The sequence below is a fragment of the Fragaria vesca genome, linkage group LG4 (assembly GCF_000184155.1).
Source record: "Fragaria vesca subsp. vesca linkage group LG4, FraVesHawaii_1.0, whole genome shotgun sequence".
Taxonomy (NCBI): Eukaryota; Viridiplantae; Streptophyta; class Magnoliopsida; order Rosales; family Rosaceae; genus Fragaria; species Fragaria vesca.
In genome coordinates this window covers 18,362,389-18,380,749 of record NC_020494.1, presented here as the reverse complement: position 1 = coordinate 18,380,749, position 18,361 = coordinate 18,362,389, and the positions used below count along the sequence as shown (strand labels likewise).

General features: G+C 38.4%; 4 protein-coding genes across 5 annotated transcripts; 2 read left to right on the top strand and 2 right to left on the bottom strand.

Moving 5' to 3' along the window:
- The first annotated feature begins 2,606 nt into the window (after positions 1-2,606).
- LOC101293190 lies at positions 2,607-6,999 on the top strand. Its single transcript, XM_004297298.1, has 9 exons — positions 2,607-2,865; positions 3,296-3,474; positions 3,982-4,160; positions 4,383-4,667; positions 4,763-4,821; positions 4,923-4,959; positions 5,072-5,143; positions 5,382-5,703; positions 6,397-6,999. Exons 1-9 carry the CDS (start codon positions 2,742-2,744, stop codon positions 6,829-6,831), a joined length of 1,692 nt encoding a protein of 563 aa, XP_004297346.1. The 5' UTR covers positions 2,607-2,741; the 3' UTR covers positions 6,832-6,999.
- Positions 7,000-7,264: 265 nt separating this feature from the next.
- LOC101313798 (putative fasciclin-like arabinogalactan protein 20-like) lies at positions 7,265-8,281 on the bottom strand. Its single transcript, XM_004298410.1, has one exon. It carries the CDS (start codon positions 8,279-8,281, stop codon positions 7,265-7,267), a length of 1,017 nt encoding a protein of 338 aa, XP_004298458.1.
- A 2,016-nt stretch (positions 8,282-10,297) lies between these two features.
- Positions 10,298-12,606, top strand: LOC101292888. Its single transcript, XM_004297297.1, has 9 exons — positions 10,298-10,391; positions 10,485-10,551; positions 10,953-11,269; positions 11,345-11,416; positions 11,516-11,583; positions 11,682-11,826; positions 11,915-11,986; positions 12,072-12,161; positions 12,241-12,606. The coding sequence occupies exons 3-9, from the start codon at positions 11,012-11,014 to the stop codon at positions 12,349-12,351; spliced, it is 816 nt and encodes a 271-aa protein (XP_004297345.1). The 5' UTR covers positions 10,298-10,391; positions 10,485-10,551; positions 10,953-11,011; the 3' UTR covers positions 12,352-12,606.
- A 412-nt stretch (positions 12,607-13,018) lies between these two features.
- On the bottom strand, positions 13,019-17,257 carry LOC101292402 (sulfhydryl oxidase 2-like). 2 transcript variants are annotated; one of them, XM_004297296.1, is made up of 12 exons: positions 16,907-17,257; positions 16,589-16,613; positions 16,411-16,503; positions 15,656-15,837; positions 15,118-15,187; positions 14,956-15,024; positions 14,784-14,857; positions 14,549-14,699; positions 14,407-14,447; positions 14,141-14,287; positions 13,633-14,061; positions 13,019-13,432 (listed from the first exon to the last, which is right to left on the bottom strand). In XM_004297296.1, the coding sequence occupies exons 1-12, from the start codon at positions 17,116-17,118 to the stop codon at positions 13,411-13,413; spliced, it is 1,515 nt and encodes a 504-aa protein (XP_004297344.1). In that variant the 5' UTR covers positions 17,119-17,257; the 3' UTR covers positions 13,019-13,410. The 2 variants fall into 2 exon arrangements, with proteins under 2 accessions (XP_004297344.1, XP_004297343.1); XM_004297295.1 differs by having other exon boundaries at positions 13,066-14,061.
- Between the last annotated feature and the right edge of the window lie 1,104 nt (positions 17,258-18,361).

Here is an 18,361-nt window from a genome sequence, read left to right as displayed (position 1 = left end):
ACTGCAGCCTCATTTAGCTTAGTTTGAACTTGACTGATCCGGCTGCTACGTTGTAAACAAAAGCGAAATGTAAAACGTTCTTCTTCAAGCTGATGCTAAATATTCTCCAGCAAATAGTTATTAGTGAAGAGAGATTCCTGCATACGAATTGCAGTACGTTTAATTTGCAGCGCCTAATATTGACTATGTCGAATACTCTGTTTTCTAGACAAACGAAAATTACTCCCCATAGAGGACGTACTCATAGGATTGAAGATTGAGCTTGACTTTCGCGTTACGCATCAATTTGTTTTCTTATACCTATCTATCTCACGAGTAATGCCAGTTGACACGTCTGGACTAGAGGACGGACACTACTGAATCTTCTTATTCTTTCCTCTAATATAGTTGATGATACTGGTTATGAGTATTTAAGATTGCTTGTGGAATTAAACTAAACTACGAATTTGTCTGGTGCATGCTTATGTCGTCACAATCAGATTGCCTCACGATCTTGATGAGATTGAAATAGTTAAAGATCAATAATGAAATTAGCTAGGAGGGCAGGACGCATTTATAAATAGTAGCAGCTTAATGTTTAATTTGATGCAGACCCTCATCAAAGAGAAATTACCAAACCACTCCATTTAAGGGGTCAGGCCAAGCTATATTGACGAGAAAAGCCATAATCAAACATTTACCAAGGCTTGGACTTCGGAGGTTGGGAGTTGAACTAGGAAGGATAAGCCAGAAAAATTCGTTTTCAAAGTTTGACAGAGTAATTCAACAACTGAAATCATACGTAGTTGTCAATTGTAATACAATTATACAAATATATACTTCAATAGTGACATACTAATGATGGAAATTAAACGGCTATACTAGGGTTTATGAGGTTCATATATACCTTCTTTGGCAAGTAATACACAAATTTTCCTTTTTCTCGATTACAGTTACAATTTTTCCTTTTGAATACCATGAATTCCATACATGATATATATTATCTCTTACGGAACTTGACCATGTAGAAACTGCAGCTGTTCACCTGCTCTTTCATGTTATACCAAATCCGGCAATACGCAAATCAAGAAAAGAAACTGAAATTAGTTTGGTAAGAAATGCCTGATGCCCACAACATGTGTTTTTGTCAGGTGAATGGGACTTTTGATTGTCAATCAATAGATCGAGCACCACCCATGCTGGAGTGAGACTTTTCCGGTCGTCGCAGGCGATCCATGCGCGAAAAATGACCATATTGGAGGTCCAATGATGTGTTTCACGACACTCGGATCATTATTTTAAGTGAAACGGTCATGTTACGTGACATAAAGAAAGTCTTTCAATTATGAATTAAACATTTATACCAGATTTTTTATTAATAAAATAAATAAATGTAACATGTAGAACTCGCCCATTTGATATTTGAGTCGTGACGACAATGGTGTTCTGTTGGTGGATCAAGTATTGCTGCCGGGCTGAATGGCGTGTCAAATACGAGTGCAGCAGGTAGAAGGTGCTTCCTCATCATCCTAACCAAAAGCCTAACTAAAGGGTCAAGGCAAGCACCTCATCGCATACATGTATTACGCGCCAAACTTTTGACAAAACGATCTTCCATTTCTATGGGGCTTTTCTTTTACTTATCTAGAAAACTATTGGGTTCAATTGGCAGAGATGCCATGAATCTGACGGATTACAAGGAAACCTTGAAAAAAGTTTTAGATCAGTCGCAATCCTTGACCGATCTTGATCCCAATTCTAGAATATAAAAACATAGAAAGATGATGGTTATGGTACACTAACACACTTTTTATCAGATTATAAATTTCCTTTTCTTGTCCTGGAATTATAAAATTAGTTTTCCTGTCAAAATGGACAAAATTTTCTTAAAGGAGAAAGAAATTCAAGGATAATCTAAGGAAACAGCATCATATTATTTGCTGCGTTTTGTTTCATTCTTCCTAAAAATACTCTTTATGTCTTTCATTCCTATTCACAGGAAGAAATGAGCCATTTTCAAATATAATTTAGTTTCTATCGTTTATAAATTACCGATAAATAATGAATTTTATTTATGTTATGTACTAATGCTCATGTAGTTCTAAACACTTATAGAATCATCGTATACGTTTCGTATTTTGTTAACAAATGTAAAGAAAATACAGCTTCATTTTCTTCATTTAGTAATGTCGGTTTAGTCATGTGTTTCATGTCCATGTCCACCGGTCACACAATGAAATATCCCGGCAGCCGCAGAAAAGTAAACAGCATAAACTAAAGGAAGATAAAAAGATTAAAGCAGGAAAGACAAGAAAAGAAAAGCTATAAATTATTAACCAAAGAATGAAGGAGCAAGTAGTAAAGGAGCTGAGGGCTTTATAGGCACACTGTTCAGGTTTGCTTAATGCACTCATATTTCAACAGTGGGGGAAGAAAGAAGATGAAGCTGAGCCTCTGTGGCTCTGTTGTCTCTTTATTCATTTCACACCCGCCTTTTTTGATTTACCTTCTCAATTAATCAAACTTTCACTTGCCCCACGTCCCCATGTGACCTTTAAAAGCCTCAATCATCTTCTCCTTCTTCTTCTTCTCCCTCTTATAAAACCTCCATTAGCAACCAGAAATGTGATCAGATTGCAACACTGACACTCTCCTTCACTTCATTCATTACACTTTTTCAGGATTCGGGTCTCGTCCAGAACCCGAGTTTTGGTAATGGCCTAATGGGATTCATTCATATCTGAGATTGATGTGAACAGAGAATGAAGATTGATTCTTCAGTTTGCTTCTTCTTTTTGTTTCTGGTGTTGGGTTGTCTGAGCTGCGTTTCAGCTCTAGCGAAAGATGGAGTTGTAGCCAATAGAAGATCTCTCAAATTTAGTCTAGGTACGTTTCTCTAATTTGGTTTCTCATTTCTGAATTCTGAGCTAAATTTTTTTTTTTTTTTTTTTGGGTTGTGAAGATTTCATCTTCAGCTCGACTGTGGAATTGGAGAATGATGATTTGGATTGATTTATGGATTTGGGTATCTGGAAAAATGATAAAGTTCCATACTTTACGGCGCAATCGTCGCCGGGTTTATATGAAAATATGATCTTTTGTTGTTTTCCACATTGAGTGAGCAACCAAACAAGGCTAATGCTTTCGCTGTCACTGACCAAAAACAATTGGTTTTAGTTGAACTGTAGCTGAACCTGATTGCTTACTTACTTTTATTGCTGTTACCTCGGAGGCTTTTATTCCAAGTGTAAACGAGTCATTACTTGAAATTATGCAATTTTCTGAACTTGTGATTTTGATTGTGTTGAATTTGCAGTAGATGAGAATCTGGGGTCTTGGCAGAATGAGTTATCTGAGGCTGCAGAGTCCCCGGGGCCCTCAAGCGATGGACCACCGCTTGTATTGGCGGCAAAAAGGACCAAGAGGCCTGATATTCTTGATGGCTTCAAGCGTTATCGAGGAGGCTGGGATATAGAGAATCGCCATTACTGGGCTGTAAGTTTTGAGATTCATTTATTGTTGCTTTGGTATGGTGGTCATTTGGTGTGTTTGATTGAGAAGTGGTGTGAGTTATAAGTTATTTGCAGTTGGTTTTGATCCACTGTTGGTTAAAGATGCGGCGTTTGATTTGTTGGAGATATTCAGGAAACTTTTGGCCTTTCTATCTAGCTTCTTCCTTGAGTTTTGTATTTTTAGGATATATCTCTGCTTGATTTGAAGGGTTTATGGGGATATTGAGAATAATGGAATATCAGAATATGCTGTCTTATTGTTCAGTAATATGAGATGTAGTTGAATAGGAGGAATCCAAGTGATATGTTATTTGCATATGTGATGAGATGTCGAAAACTCAAAAATCCATCTTTTCATCATCTCATTCTTTTGCTCCTCTTTCCCAATATTTGTTAGATTATTCAACCATGATGGTTGTGATGATCCTAAATTACGTGTTCAAGGAAGTTTATTTCTTTACTAATAGGTCTATAACTCTATATTCTGCAGTCTGTTGGATTCACAGGTGCCGGTGGTTTCATTATTTCTGTCCTATGGTTTGTTGCTTTTGGCATGGTTCTTGTGGTTCACCATTGCTGTGGATGGAGAATAAACATCAAAGATGAAGGATCACACCGCTCACAGAAGATGTGTCTGATTATTCTGATAGTCTTCACATGTGCTGCCACGTAATTTTCTGAACTACATCTAAGTGTTTATATAAGTACATAATACTATGGGTGTGTGTAGGACCGTAGGCGTCCAGATATAATAGCTTTGATGACCTTTCCTTCTTCTTCTTCTTGTTTTTTGTTTTCAGTTGTGACCCTTGTTCATTTGAGAGACAATTTCATTTCATAATCATTATCTTCTATCTCCAGAGTGTAACAGTTTTAACATGAATGAAACAGGGTTGGATGCATTCTTCTTTCTGTTGGGCAAGCTGAATTTCATGAAGAAGTCTTGCATACTCTACATTTCGTTGTAAACCAGTCAGACTACACTGTACAGACGCTTAGAAATGTCACAGAGTATCTGTCCCTTGCAAAGGAAATTAATGTGGCCCAGGTTTTTCTACCTACTGATATCATGGATAGTATTGACAAATTGAATATGGATCTCAACAGTGCAGCAGATACATTGACAGAGAAGACAAGTGAAAATTCTGATAAAGTGAAAAAAGTCTTCAGTATTGTGTATGTGATCTAGAACTTTGCTAATACAGTCTAACTCTGAAAGGTTATACTGAAACCAAGTTTTTAAAGGACTAATATTGAGTTTACTATTGCAGGCGTTCTGTTTTAATTGCTGTAGCAGCAGTAATGCTTTTCCTAGCTCTGATTGGTCTTCGTAAGTGTTGCCCTTAAAAACCTGATGAGTAAAATCTGTTTTGTGCCATGCTTACTATAATTTTTGGCCCTTTTTGTAACTCAACTATGATTTTGTTGCAGTTCTGTCCATCCTTCGGCACCAACATGCAATTCACATGTAAGTTGCCCATTTGTATCTGGGTGATTTGTTCCACCTTGGTAGTTTTTACCACTCTTCACATTCTGGAGGCTCTTTATACTTGTCTGACAAGGCTTTCATGTTGTTGCAGATTCATTGTTAGTGGATGGTTACTTGTGGCAATTACATTCATTCTTTGTGGAGCCTTTGTGATCCTCAACAAGTAAGATTATGTTATGATGTGATACCACTTTTGCTAGTCTTTTTTTATTTAAAGATAAAAAGTAACAATTACATTTAGATACGTCTTCTGCTACTCTTTTTCTGATTTATAGCTGAACCCATACTGCTTTAAAAAGTATTCCATTCATGTCAGTTGTAAGTCTAAATGGGACAGACTAAAGCAAACCATCTTAATGCTGTTAACCTGACATTAATGTTGTTTATTCTTTGTGTTTCAGTGCTGTTTCTGACACCTGTTTGGCCATGGATGAATGGGTAGAAAATCCCCACGCTGAAACAGCACTTAGCAACATCCTTCCTTGTGTTGACCAGAAAACCACAAACCAGACACTAAGCCAGAGTAAAACAATCGTCACTGACATGGTTACTGTTGTAAACACGTTCATCTACACCTATGCCAATACGTATCCATCGTATTCTGATCAGTATTATTACAACCAATCTGGACCTCTGATGCCTGCTCTCTGTTACCCCTATGATTCTCAGTTGAGAGATATTCAGTGTGGGGATCAACAGGTGTCAATTACAAATGCCTCTTTGGTAAGAATCTTCCACTTTAGACTTTGGATTATCATTTGTTCTAATATGCATTAGTCGAAATTGCTTGATTTATGGAAATAATTGTATTAGACTAGCATTTGATGTTATGAACCCAACACCCAAAATGTGCCAAATGAAACTGTTTTTTGTCGAAGTAGAGAGGCTAGGGTATTATATAAATAGTAGGATGCAGTCCTTGGTGTCAGAAAGATGTCAAATGGGTATAGTTTATATATCAGGTTAATGAAACAGAGTCACCATATCATAGATGAGTTCTTATTTCTTCCACTCATGTCAACATGTTCTACTTCTAGCACATGTACTTGACTGTAATACCAATAAGAGAAACTTATATCTTCAGAGAGTTTAGTTGCACTGCTTATGTCCATGTCACTCAAAATAGAAATGTTAATTAAATACATGATACAACTCATTCTAGGCATCGTAGGCCAGCACTTGGAGTGATATAGTTCTATTTGTTTGTCGAATTTGGCACCACACCAAGTTATGTAAAATGGAGCAAGGGGGCTGGGAGCTATAACATAAGGGAAACATCGGAAAAGAACAAGGGATATGAAGTTTATTCACAATGAAACTTTGAAAAAGGAGAAAGGCTGTTAAGTTTGGCGCCTAGTTTTGAACATTTTGGAGTCTCTAAATATCTCTTATATGTGGCTGTTTGAATTCTTTCAGGTTTGGCAGAACTATACATGTGAAGTATCAGAATTTGGGCTGTGCACCACTCCTGGAAGGGTGAAGCCAGATATCTACACTCAGCTAGTTGCAGCAGTTAATGAGAGCTATGCACTGCAACACTATACCCCTCGATTACTCAGCCTCCAAAATTGTAATTTTGTCCGCGACACATTTCAAACAATCACCTCGAGTTACTGTCCCCCATTGGAGCATTACCTGAAAATTGTGAATGCAGGTTTGGCCCTGATATCAGTCGGAGTCTTGCTCTGTCTTGTTCTCTGGGTACTCTATGCAAACCGCCCCCAAAGGGAGGAAGCGTTTGCGAAACTATCCTTACCCGTAATAGGCAGGAGCAAGAAGAGCAGTTCAAACAATCATATTCATAATCGCAGCAGCGATGTATCAACATCAAACACATCAAATGGAGTCTAAGCTCGAAGATTAGAGTCCAGTTATACAGATTCAGAATCATTATAAAGAAATTAGAAAACCGAGTGGAGCGAAGTTCCATTCCGAGTTGAGTATAGCCAAATTCTAGTATTGTAATCTTACATTCTTATGTAAAGTTTTGCCTATTGCAATGATCTCAGATTTGCTTTCATTTCTGTCTTCCCTATTAGGTTCTGATATCTCAATTCTCAACCCACTTTCAAAATGCCTGAAAGGGTTCAAATTTTTCATTGCATCTTAGAACTTTACACAGCTAAAGGGCTCCCCTGAATCCAAATTCACATCAGATTACACGGAAAATCGGAGATTCAACCCTCGATTAAATCCGAAAAACATAAACTTCTGGAACCTAATTCATCAGAAAACAAGAACTTGCATGAATCTCTGACCTCTACATTGTCAATTACAAGTCCTTTCAGAATTCACTCTCGTCATCCAGTGAGTCACTCCCACCTTCTTCCGGTGAAGACTCACCTGCAGCTGCCTCTTCCGGCATCACAAGGCTCTCCTGAAGGCCGTGAACCACGACGGAATCGCCGTAGTACATGTTGGCAAAGTACACCGGAGCACCGTTGAGCAGCAAAACGTCGCCGGATCTGGAGATTCTGATGGTGAAGCCGTCCAGGTAGGTAGGAAGCGCCGTCCCTTCGGTGAGATTCACCAGATCGGACCAGGCCAGACGACAGGGAACGACGTGTCGTAGAAAGACCGAGGGGTCCAGCAGAGGATTCTCCACCGATTGGTCAACGGGAGCAAAGACGGTCAACGAAGTCGGAGGGTTCTTGAACCCCATGAGTTGCAGATCAAGCAACGAAGCCATCACGGTGTATCCGTTGGACCTCATCGCGCCTTTGGCTCCTTGGAACCAAGAAGCCCCCGGAAACCCGGTACCGTTTGAAGAATCCGACCCGCATTTCTGACCCGGAGCAGGAATTCGGGGCGGGGCGGCCGCCTGGAACTGAAACTTCGGGTCGAAGAAGTCCTCGACTCCGAGGATGATGAGGAAGCCGTCGTCGTAGATCGGCGAGGCGGCGGTGGTGACGCGGACGCCGTTGAGGGAGATTTCGGCGCCGGACGGCGGCGAGGTGACGACGAGTGAGTTCCCGGACTGGAGCGTCGGGATTTTGGTACCGGCGGGGAGGGAGGTTAGGGTTTGGAGGGGGAGAGCGAGAGGCGCGAAGTGGAGTTGAAGGAGGGAGAGGGAGGGCTGGCCGGCGCGCTTGAAGGCGGAGTCCGGCGGCGCGAAGATGGTGAGAGACGGCGATTTGGGGACGAGGGACTGGGAGACGACCTCGAGAGTGAGAGCCATGGAGAGGAAGCCGGAATCGGCGAGGATCTCGGCGGCGTTGAGGACGCTGTGGGAGGGGAGGGCGGAGGAGAGAGGGAGGAGGAGGAGGAGGAGAGAGAAAACGGTGATCGACGGCGACGCCATTGTTGGAGCTTCGAGCAAGTTTGTTAGGCCGTTGAGAAATGCAGAGCGTGAGAGAGAGAGAGAGAGAGAGAGAGAGAGAGAGAGAGAGAAAGTGTGGAGGTGAAAATTAGGGAGGTGATTTAGAGAGGTGGTTTTACTTTTGGCGGGAAATTGTGGACAGGTGGCGTGTCGTGGTTTGTTGACATTCAGGTGGTGGGGATGGCCGTTTCAGGCGATGTTAATGACGTAAATGCCCTTTATCCTTGTTTCAGGAGCAACTTGGAAAGATTGGACGGGTCGGGTATTAGCCCATAGAGGTTTTGGATCGTTCGGATTGAGCTTCACTATTTTTGTAAATTTAATTGTTATCTAACATTAAAAAATCATAAAAATAAAAGAAAATTAATGCAATTTTCATTTTGAGTTCTGTTCGGTTTTAGAAATGATTAAAATCATTACTCGAGAGTGTAAAATGTTTTTGTGACACAGGAAAACAAATTCTAACACGTTTTAGACTATGAATGAAAACAGTATATTACACAATATAACATTAAAACTTTAAATGACGTCAATAATTAAGATGAAGTCGATCATGTCACAAAACCCAAAATTATATCGCAATGAGACATTTTCAATAAATAAGTTACTTAAGTGATGCACTCGCTTAACTAATTAAAAGTAATAACTATATATATGCATGACGAATAATGGATGATAAAGTAGAGTATCAGCTCACCTACTCAACTCCATTATAGAACTAAAACATGCACATAATCGTCTTAGCTAGAGTCGTGCATGAATCGTTTCTTTACAAATAAACTAAGAACCTAGCTAGCTAAATCAGTTCCTTTCTATGAACTTAAACAAGTAGTAGTTCGCAATACACGTCAAAATCAATCTATAATATCATGCAAGTAAGTAAGCAACATGTTTGATGCTCCTGCTCCTATATATCATTCATCAAATCCTATGATGGTTTGTTCATCAACCACACCTTATTTTACTAAATACTAACGAAACTATACCAAGAACAGATAAATATTAGTCTAAGTTTTTCATTAATCATGGTTTAGGTCACACAAAAAGGGAAATCTATACGTTATAATCTGTTATTTTCTATGATTTTCTTCAAACTTATGAACAATTCCCAGATAAAGATACAAGACAAGAAAGTAGGATGAAGAATCTGATCATGGTACGTATGAACTTACCTAATCTCGTTGGGTTAATTTGCATATTAGGTTTCTCCTCCATGCATGGAAAAGGAAGTGATACTAGAAAATTGAGATAATAATTAACAAACTAATTAACTATAAATGGGAACTTTGCCAGCAACTTAACAAATTAATCATGGAGTTAAATATTGATTTGATCATTGTCATCACAAAGAACTAGTTCCTTCCAAAGGGGTCAACCAAACACCTGGCCAAAATAGAGAGCTTCAACCAAACAAATGTGTCTAATTGGATATGCTTAACTTTCTTAATTTAGTATAAGATTTGAGAATAGAGAACCAGTAATTGTGATCTTGTGAACTTGGTTGATAAATGGTTAAGTTTTAACATGATCATCATGTGTTTAATGCCACATTGAGAATGGTTTACGACTTGCCTATTTGGTTAATTTGGATTAGTGTGATGCTTCCAAACCTTCTTCATCTTTTGCACTTTCCCACCAAGCTCTAGTGAACTTGAATTGCATAGTGGGTGCCTTAATGGGGTAAGGTTTTTGTGTAAACTTAAACTTGAACCGAGCCCTTAGCAACTTTTCTCAACATTCTTTGATTTTTAACTTGTCTTTATAAGGTAATTTCGTGACAAAAGTCTATATTTCAATAAATTATTGTTTGAAAATAATATTATGTTGCTGCAAAATGTCACTGTTTGTTGATTCAACATTGACAAATTAAAATCACTGTTGGCAATTGGTGAGGTCGCTGGCTTATTGGCTAGCTTGGCTTCCCCCGTAGAATATCTTCCCTAAGCTTCCAATACAATACAGGCACATATATAAGCACAAACACCACATGAACATCTTGCACAGAAACTAAGCAAGAGTACTAGCTAGTGCTTATAACTTCGTTCATTAAAACATCTTATCATATGTTAAATTGATATTACTTGTTGATGATGTAAGTTGTGGCTTGTGATTTGAGTTCCCACAAGAACAGCACACTACTCAATCTCTTTGCTTCAATCCAAACCCGAGTTTTTGTTTCTTGCAGGGAGCAAAATTAAGAGCGAAAACAGAAAGCTTTTATCTTAGCTTCAAGAATCTACTAACCTCTTCGTGTAAGTGATCTCTTCCTCTATTTCCCTTTTGTCAAATATTCTTCCTTCTTTTCTTGATGCATATGCTTTCCAAAGCCCTTTAAGGCCATACTTTGATAAAAGGTATCTAAAATTTTTCCATCTCTCTAAATTTCATTTGTTTTTCTGGGTACTTTCTTGATCTTGCTGCTTTTTCTTATTTTCCTTTATTGGGTCTCTTTCTTTGGCTCTGATGATAGAGAATTCTGATTTCTTTGACTGTTTCATCAGAATCCCTTTTTTTCTGTTCATTGATTGAGGCACCTCTACTTTCCTCATATTTAAGCTAATGATCCATTTCATTTCAAAGTTCAAACCTTCTCATACATCCATGTTCCAAACTTCCAATAACAACTTTGTAACAATGCCTTCTACGTTCGCAGAAGGAGAATAGCTTAATTGATCATTTGATCCTCACTTGTTGTGGAGATTCTGTGGAGTTATGGGTGAACACTTTGTATTGTTGGTGGATCGATTGCTCACCGAATCCACATTAGAGGCAATCGAGAACAGAAACAGGTCGATGCAAGCCACATCCTCAGCAGTCGAAAATCCGAAACTTGATTATTCAAATGCGCTGAAGATAGATTATGAGGATATTGTATTGTCTCCTAGGAAAATAGTAGAATGCAGAATATGTCAGGACGAGGATGAAGATTCAAACATGGAGACGCCTTGTTCTTGCTGTGGCAGCTTAAAGGTTCTTAATTAGGTTCATCTGCAAATCATAAACTTCGTATGGTTTTCTAGGATTAATGACTTGTTGAAATTGCAGTATGCTCACCGCAGATGCGTACAGAGATGGTGTAATGAGAAAGGCGATACATTGTGTGAGATATGCCACCAAGTAGGTTCATCATTGTTACATTTCTATTTTCCTTGAAGATGAAGTCTCCAACAAATTGAATTTACCTGGCTATTTTGGATTCTTTTGTTTATGTATCAGCAATTCAAGCCTGGTTATACAGCTCCTCCTCCATTGTTTCAATTCGGGCGCATACCTATGGACTTCAGGTAACCTCTGGTTTATTGTATTGACACTATGACATATGACCATTTCCGAGTTGTTTTGGGATTTTAACATAGCTTTCTTCGCAATTTAATTACATTAGGGGGAACTGGGAAGTGTCAAGAAGGGGCAGTCCACGTATTATAATGGTTTCAACTGATCGTGAGTTCCTGAATCCTCATGAGTATGATGAGTATTCTGCTTCTACTGCAAGAAGTCTGACATGGTGTCGATCAGTCGCGTTCATTGTAATCTTGCTTTTTATTGTTGAACAAATGGTGCAGATCATATTGCGTAAAGATCACTGTAACAATGGCTTTGAATTTCTGTGTGCAGTTCATGGTTCTGCTGATTTTAAGGCATACTCTTCCTCTCATAGTTAATGACTACTCCTTCCCACTTGTTATGGTAAAGCTTGTTTGTTTAGTGTCCATTCTCTTTTGGAACAGAGCTTGATAAGGAATATACCTGACCTTTTCTCACTTGCGTGCAGTTATTGGTTTTAAGAACTTTTGCGATAGTTCTGCCAATCTATATAATGGTGAGGCTAGTGACTGCTATGCATCGACGCCGGAGTCCACAAGTACGTTAACCAAATCAAAATTAAGAGACCATGTATTATTCCTGTTACTGCTAACAAATGCTGATGCATTTCTCTATAGGTTCAGGATCTTTCCAGTTCGTCGATGACTTCCTCCGACGATGAAGAAACAGAACCTTCTTCAGTCCTGCAGCCTCAGACTCATATCATTCGAATAGAAACAGAAGATTAAAGCAACTCCTCCGCAAGAATCTGGTCGTGGTGTAACGACGAGGAGAAGATGAAAAAAGAAAGCTGGCCAGCAATGCTTAGTTGCTGTTAGAGGGTGGAATTATGATTGTTATCTCCTTTATCATCATAGAAAGATAGAACACTAGTGAAAAGTAGAACAACACTGTCGGAACAGTGGACTCCATTGTGAACCCCATCATCTGTACAGTTTGTAAAGAAACCTACCTTGTATATAATACACAGAAAATTATACTGATAACAAGTGAAGCACCAAAGCTGAGAAAGTGGTATCAATATGCACATATTCAGTTACTTTCATACCGAAGCATTCAACCTATAGAGATTTACAGCAACAGAACTGGTATCCTTTTTGTACGTTATATGCACGGGACAAAGGAAAGTCATGAAAACTAGAAATTGTTTAGCAATAAAAGGAGTCCATTTTACATTCTTTGTGCATCAACTGGATTTGAAACCAAGGACAAGGATAGAAGAGTGGAGAAGAGAGAACTGAGAAAGATCGTATCATTTGGGCACCATCACTAAGGTTTTACTTCACAATTGATCTGCGTTTTCTGAACCCTAGATGTTTTGTTCATATGTAAAGCAGGGTTCACTCTCCTTGCAAAAACCATACAACTTGAGTTACAATATTATGTGCTTTGCTGCACACACTTGAATAACTAGAATGTACCATGGCATTCAAGACCCTTTTCAATCATCAAGAAATTCTTCTGTATTGAACATAATGGAAGTGAGTATCACTATGGTCTCCAAAAACAATGGTTTTTCCAATCTTTGACTATAGATCCATGCAATGTTTGGATTGAAATAAACGCCGCATAGATCTTGAATTATCTCTTCCAAAATTAGACCGACATAAAGCTGTACAATCCTCATTATGTGTAGCAAATGAAAAGTTCAAATAGGGTACAGAAGAGGACCTCGAGCAGACCATCTTGTATAAGGTTGTATCTGCTTACATACAGACCCTGATTTCCCCCTGCTGTGCACCTTATAGGAGTTATAGCTGTGCCAGGGTTTTGTCCTTGCAACAAAATTAGCTCCAGGTTCTCCTTGGCCTGAAATTTGGTGCAAGAAAAAAGAATAAGAAATTAAAGAATGCCTTTCTTTCTCCCTTTCTAATTTTTTGTTTTCTTTTGTTTTTTGACTTTGCCCCTCTGAGTTCTGGATCTTTAATCCAGTTTTTGAAAGAGTTGGGACAGCCTCCTAAAGTCCTAATTATCAAATGTTCTTTAAAGAGTGTAGTTGGTGGTAATACTTCCGACTCTTCTGCTGTGAACGCCAGTAGCATGCGAGTGCCCCAAATGCACAACTAGCAACAGCAATGGCTAATGCAGCCCCCAGAGGCACCACAATCGCATTTGTTGAAGGAACCAAATCTTCAAGTGCCGCAGTAGTCCCATCTCTCCCATTAAGACCCTTGTCTTTGTTTAGAGAAACAAGCGTCTTCCCATAATAATTGGTCAAAAAGTTGAACACAGCATCCTCGTCCCAATCAATGTCGTTGTTCTTCTGGGAGCGGTAACAAGATGAGCAAAGTTGCTTTGGAGGCCAAATCGTCTTCGGGAATTTGGGATCACCAGTTCCTAAAGAGGCTTCCTCTTTAATTAGTCTATCATTGACTTTATTGTGTGCACTCCACAGCCAAAGGGCAAAGTCACGAGATTTGTTGATAGGACTAGAAACCCTGAAAGTAAAACAAAACTGGTTTAGATTAGAAGGGCTTCACAAGTTTTAAAAAGTGCATTTAATTGAATCGATTGTACCTTGAACACATTTTATAAAAATGTTGGCGACACTCCTCACAGATAAAAAAGTTGTGTACAAAGTCGCAAATGGTGGAAAATGCAAAAGAGCTCTCTCCATCCTCAATTCGTACCGACAGTGAATGAAGAAGAACCCATAATCCGCAGCTAAGAAAACAAACCATAATCAACATTTGATAATTTTTCTTTACATATAACATAGCTTACCAAAAGGCTTCCTACAGAAAATGTAGAGCTGATTGGTCATGTTAATAACAAACATTTACCTAAATCCCCTGGTATCATTCTTACTACCACGACAGAACATCTGCGAAGAATAACCAAAATCATAGACAATTAGTAATTCGTTCCACAAGAATAATAGCAGCCAATGCTGTCTCATCAAAAAACAGCCTTTTCAATACGTACCCAATATCCACGAGGAACATCTTTACCACAAATCTGGATATTTCCCAGGGCACCCTTTCCATCTTGGCCTTCATGTCCGTTAGCTGACCATGCATCTAGAGGATACACATCATCAAACCTCACAAGTACCTCTGCACTTCCCTTCCGGCACCTAAAATAGGTATCTAGAGTAAAATTATGAAATTGCATATTCAGTAAAGTAAATAGGGATGGCAAAATGGTTGGATTTTTTTACCTCCTTGAAGGATGGTGAGCCACCATAAGTTGAAGAAATTTAACTAGTGAGCCCCTTGTTTCTGGCTTGATCATCTGGTAAAACATGTGTAAACAAAATCTGTAAATAATGGGGACAAATGACCAAAAGAAGGCTCACCAGTTGGGTGAGAAGAATAAAGAAGAAACAATACCTTATGCTCTAAGATAATTTCAAAAGCTGTGGATGTGGCCTCCTCGACATCATAGACAGCCCGAGCAATCTGTCAAAATGCAAGCATTGTGAATGTTATTAACCTGAACAATCTAATTGTTTTCAATGGAGACTGATTTCAAAGCCATGCTCTGTAATGTACCTGTCCAGGGTCTGATGCATTTGATGGAAGATGGTCATTTTCAAATTTCTGATCATCCAATCCAAATGAGCTGAGACATTAAAAACCATTAGGAAGCGTTAGCAATATTCTGTGCAGCTGGAACTTGAACTACAAGTAATGAAATAAAATGCATAATTCCAGTTATCATCCTCGGAACACCTTAATATGCAACCATCTCCAGACTCCGGTTAATGTACAGGATCAACCACCAATTTGGAGAGTCACGAGTGCTTAAGGTCTAAAATTTGTATTCATACAGAGTTTTGAAATAGACCACAGAATAGCCAATAGGCATAGATGATGTTCTATAGTTCTACACAGCTCATATTTGCCATAAAATAGTCACACAATGCTAATTCATTAATTTTTTTACTTATCAACAATAATGCATGCATCAACAACCCAACTTCAATGAGAAATCATCCCCAGTGCTTGTATTGTCTATCGAATCAATACACTTTCGTGGCATAAGTGTAAAATTCATTTAAATAAAACAATAGATGTAAATACATCATACCTGCCAATTTGCTTGTTGATCCAACCCAGTAGCCGGTCAGCTGTACGCCCATTTTCAATGACTTGTATATCACTGTTCTCTTGTTTAGGCTCCCATCCAGCAGATACAAATTTAGACGGAGGGCCCCAGAAGAGCATAGGATAATGGCTTACAGAGAAGTTATCACAGAGTTTGGTATTTATCTGTGCTGCCAAACAAGTTAAAGGGTAGGGTCTAATAACCAAACCATGTTTTTTGACGAAAAAAAAATTAATCAATCATAAAGGAAGCAGCGTATGCTAATTCAGAAGACACCACTGACTACTTCCACACTCAGCACGATGAGAAGATACATATGAAGGTTCAGGTTTAACATTAACCATCTCTTTAATGAATTCAATATTCATATCACTAGATGCTCCAGTAGAATCTACTTATGTTTCCCTTAACTGGAACTAACAGTCGTTACAAAAAAGGAACAGTATCCATCATGTCTGCTAGAACCCATCCTACCAAAAAGGATCCCAGCCTTCAAGGGTGATATACATGCGTAGAAAACTTAGCATTAGAAACGACTTATGGACAGCTCAAGACATACCAAGATATAATGGACGCTTAATATGAACAGATGAAAAACTTATCGGAGACCAGGAAAGTCAAAAACTCGAAAAGATATATGTGCTGCCTAGAATCTATGCAGGACCTATGACTTGATGTGTGGTACATTACAATTAAGAAAGACAGCATGCTCATAGACACACACAACAGATTCATACCTTTGACGCACAGTCGACCCTCACCATCAATACCATCCCTGGATACACAGCATCCGGCCCATTGAACAGCCTCGCAACCTTTTCATAATGCGGCTGCAAATTTAAATCAAACAATAAGACAACAATCACTACAAAAATTCTTTAATTACACAAAATCTCTGATGCAATGCAACATTACCTTATAATTCCGGCAAGCCGGACACCTACAAAATCAACATTAACAAAAAACGATCAAACTTCTCGTAGCAATAAACTATACAAACTCTAAATGCCTCAAACAATTAACTATAAGAAAACCATTACCACTCAAATTTAAGATCCAACTGACAGAACACTTCGTCTACTGAGCCAGAGCTATACTCAATGATACACTATGATTCAAATTTGGCTAGTTTTGCATATACTAGTCCAAATTAGCCCTAGCAATTTTCACTTACAGATCTAAACACCGAAGCTAAGAATCAATTTGGAACAAAGAAGATGAGAGCTTTCTCACCAGTGAGCGAAGAATTCGACGACGGCGTAGGTGGCGGGAGTGTCGCGGAGCACCGCATCGAAATTGGTGACGTTCAAATCGACGGCGTAGTCGCGGACATCGGAGGTGCCGGAGTTGACGGCGCGGAGGATCGACCGCGATCCCGGCGAGGAGAGCGTGACAGTGAGCAGGCTCAGGATCAGAAGAAGAACAAGGCACAGTGTAGAAGACATGAAATCGGATTTTCGAGCTGATCGGAAAAGGTGAGTGGAGCTTTAAGCTTTCGCAACAGTTTTGGTTCACCGGAAAATGGCGTGACGTGTATGATGGGTCGACGGAATGGGGTTCGTTTGCTTCAATTTGTGAAGGTTTGCACCCAAAAAGTGAAGGACGATTATATACGTGTTCATCTTGCTTTCCAACTAAGGGAGTTGTAATTTCTTTTTCTTTTTTTGGTATTTATTTTTTATATTAATTGATATACTGACTCACCAAATTTGTTCAAATTAACGATTATATGAATAAATTAGCGTCATAAAAAAAAACATTATGTTCGGCTATACAATAAAGGTGTACGTTATGTATGTTATATAAACTAAGGAAATAAGAGAGAGATGATATAGAGAGACAATATGTGGGAAAAAGAAGAAGTGTATCATTTATTCTCATTATACCCTTTTATATGAGTAATGTTTATATCATAAGGACATAAGTAATAAGTATTTATCCATATAATTATCATATTTACAACACTCCCCTTTGGATGTGCACCAAAGAATGATATAGTGTTGAACGCGTTTATTATTGCCTCGTTAAATGTCAGGTAATAAAAAACACTATAAGATAAAAACAACCCTGGTTGAAGGATAAAAAGAATGCAACACGTATATGTCTTAGGTAACATAAACTTGAATGCTCCCCCTAATGAGAATCTTCATTTGATTGATTGATGTAAGCTTCAATATCAATCATGTATTTACATCAATCATGTATTTGGTAAAATACATGTGTTTCATGTATAGTAGATATGACGTGAGATAATGTGAGCTTTACATGAAGTGAACTCATCATGAATATTCAATCATGCAATGGTTAGGGTAATACCAGCAAAACTATAATATTATGAATAAATCTTACCTCACATAGTAAGATATAAATAAATCTGACCTCACATGATAATAGACCAATTTCATTTGTTCAAATCTTTGATAAAGACATTAGTTAAAGCATCAAAATCTAAATTAATAAAAATTGACACATTTACCATCGTATAATATTCTTGAGCATCAAAATTTAAATATGGCACACTTTAGCCATAAATATCAATTTGTACAATTGATAATTTCATATAGGCTCAATTGGGCTCTATCCAAATTCATAACTTTGTGAAAGCTAAAATATGTTGCAACATTATGATTCGAAATCAATTTCTTAATCTTGCCATGCATAATATAATTGAGGCAATAAGTCACTTTG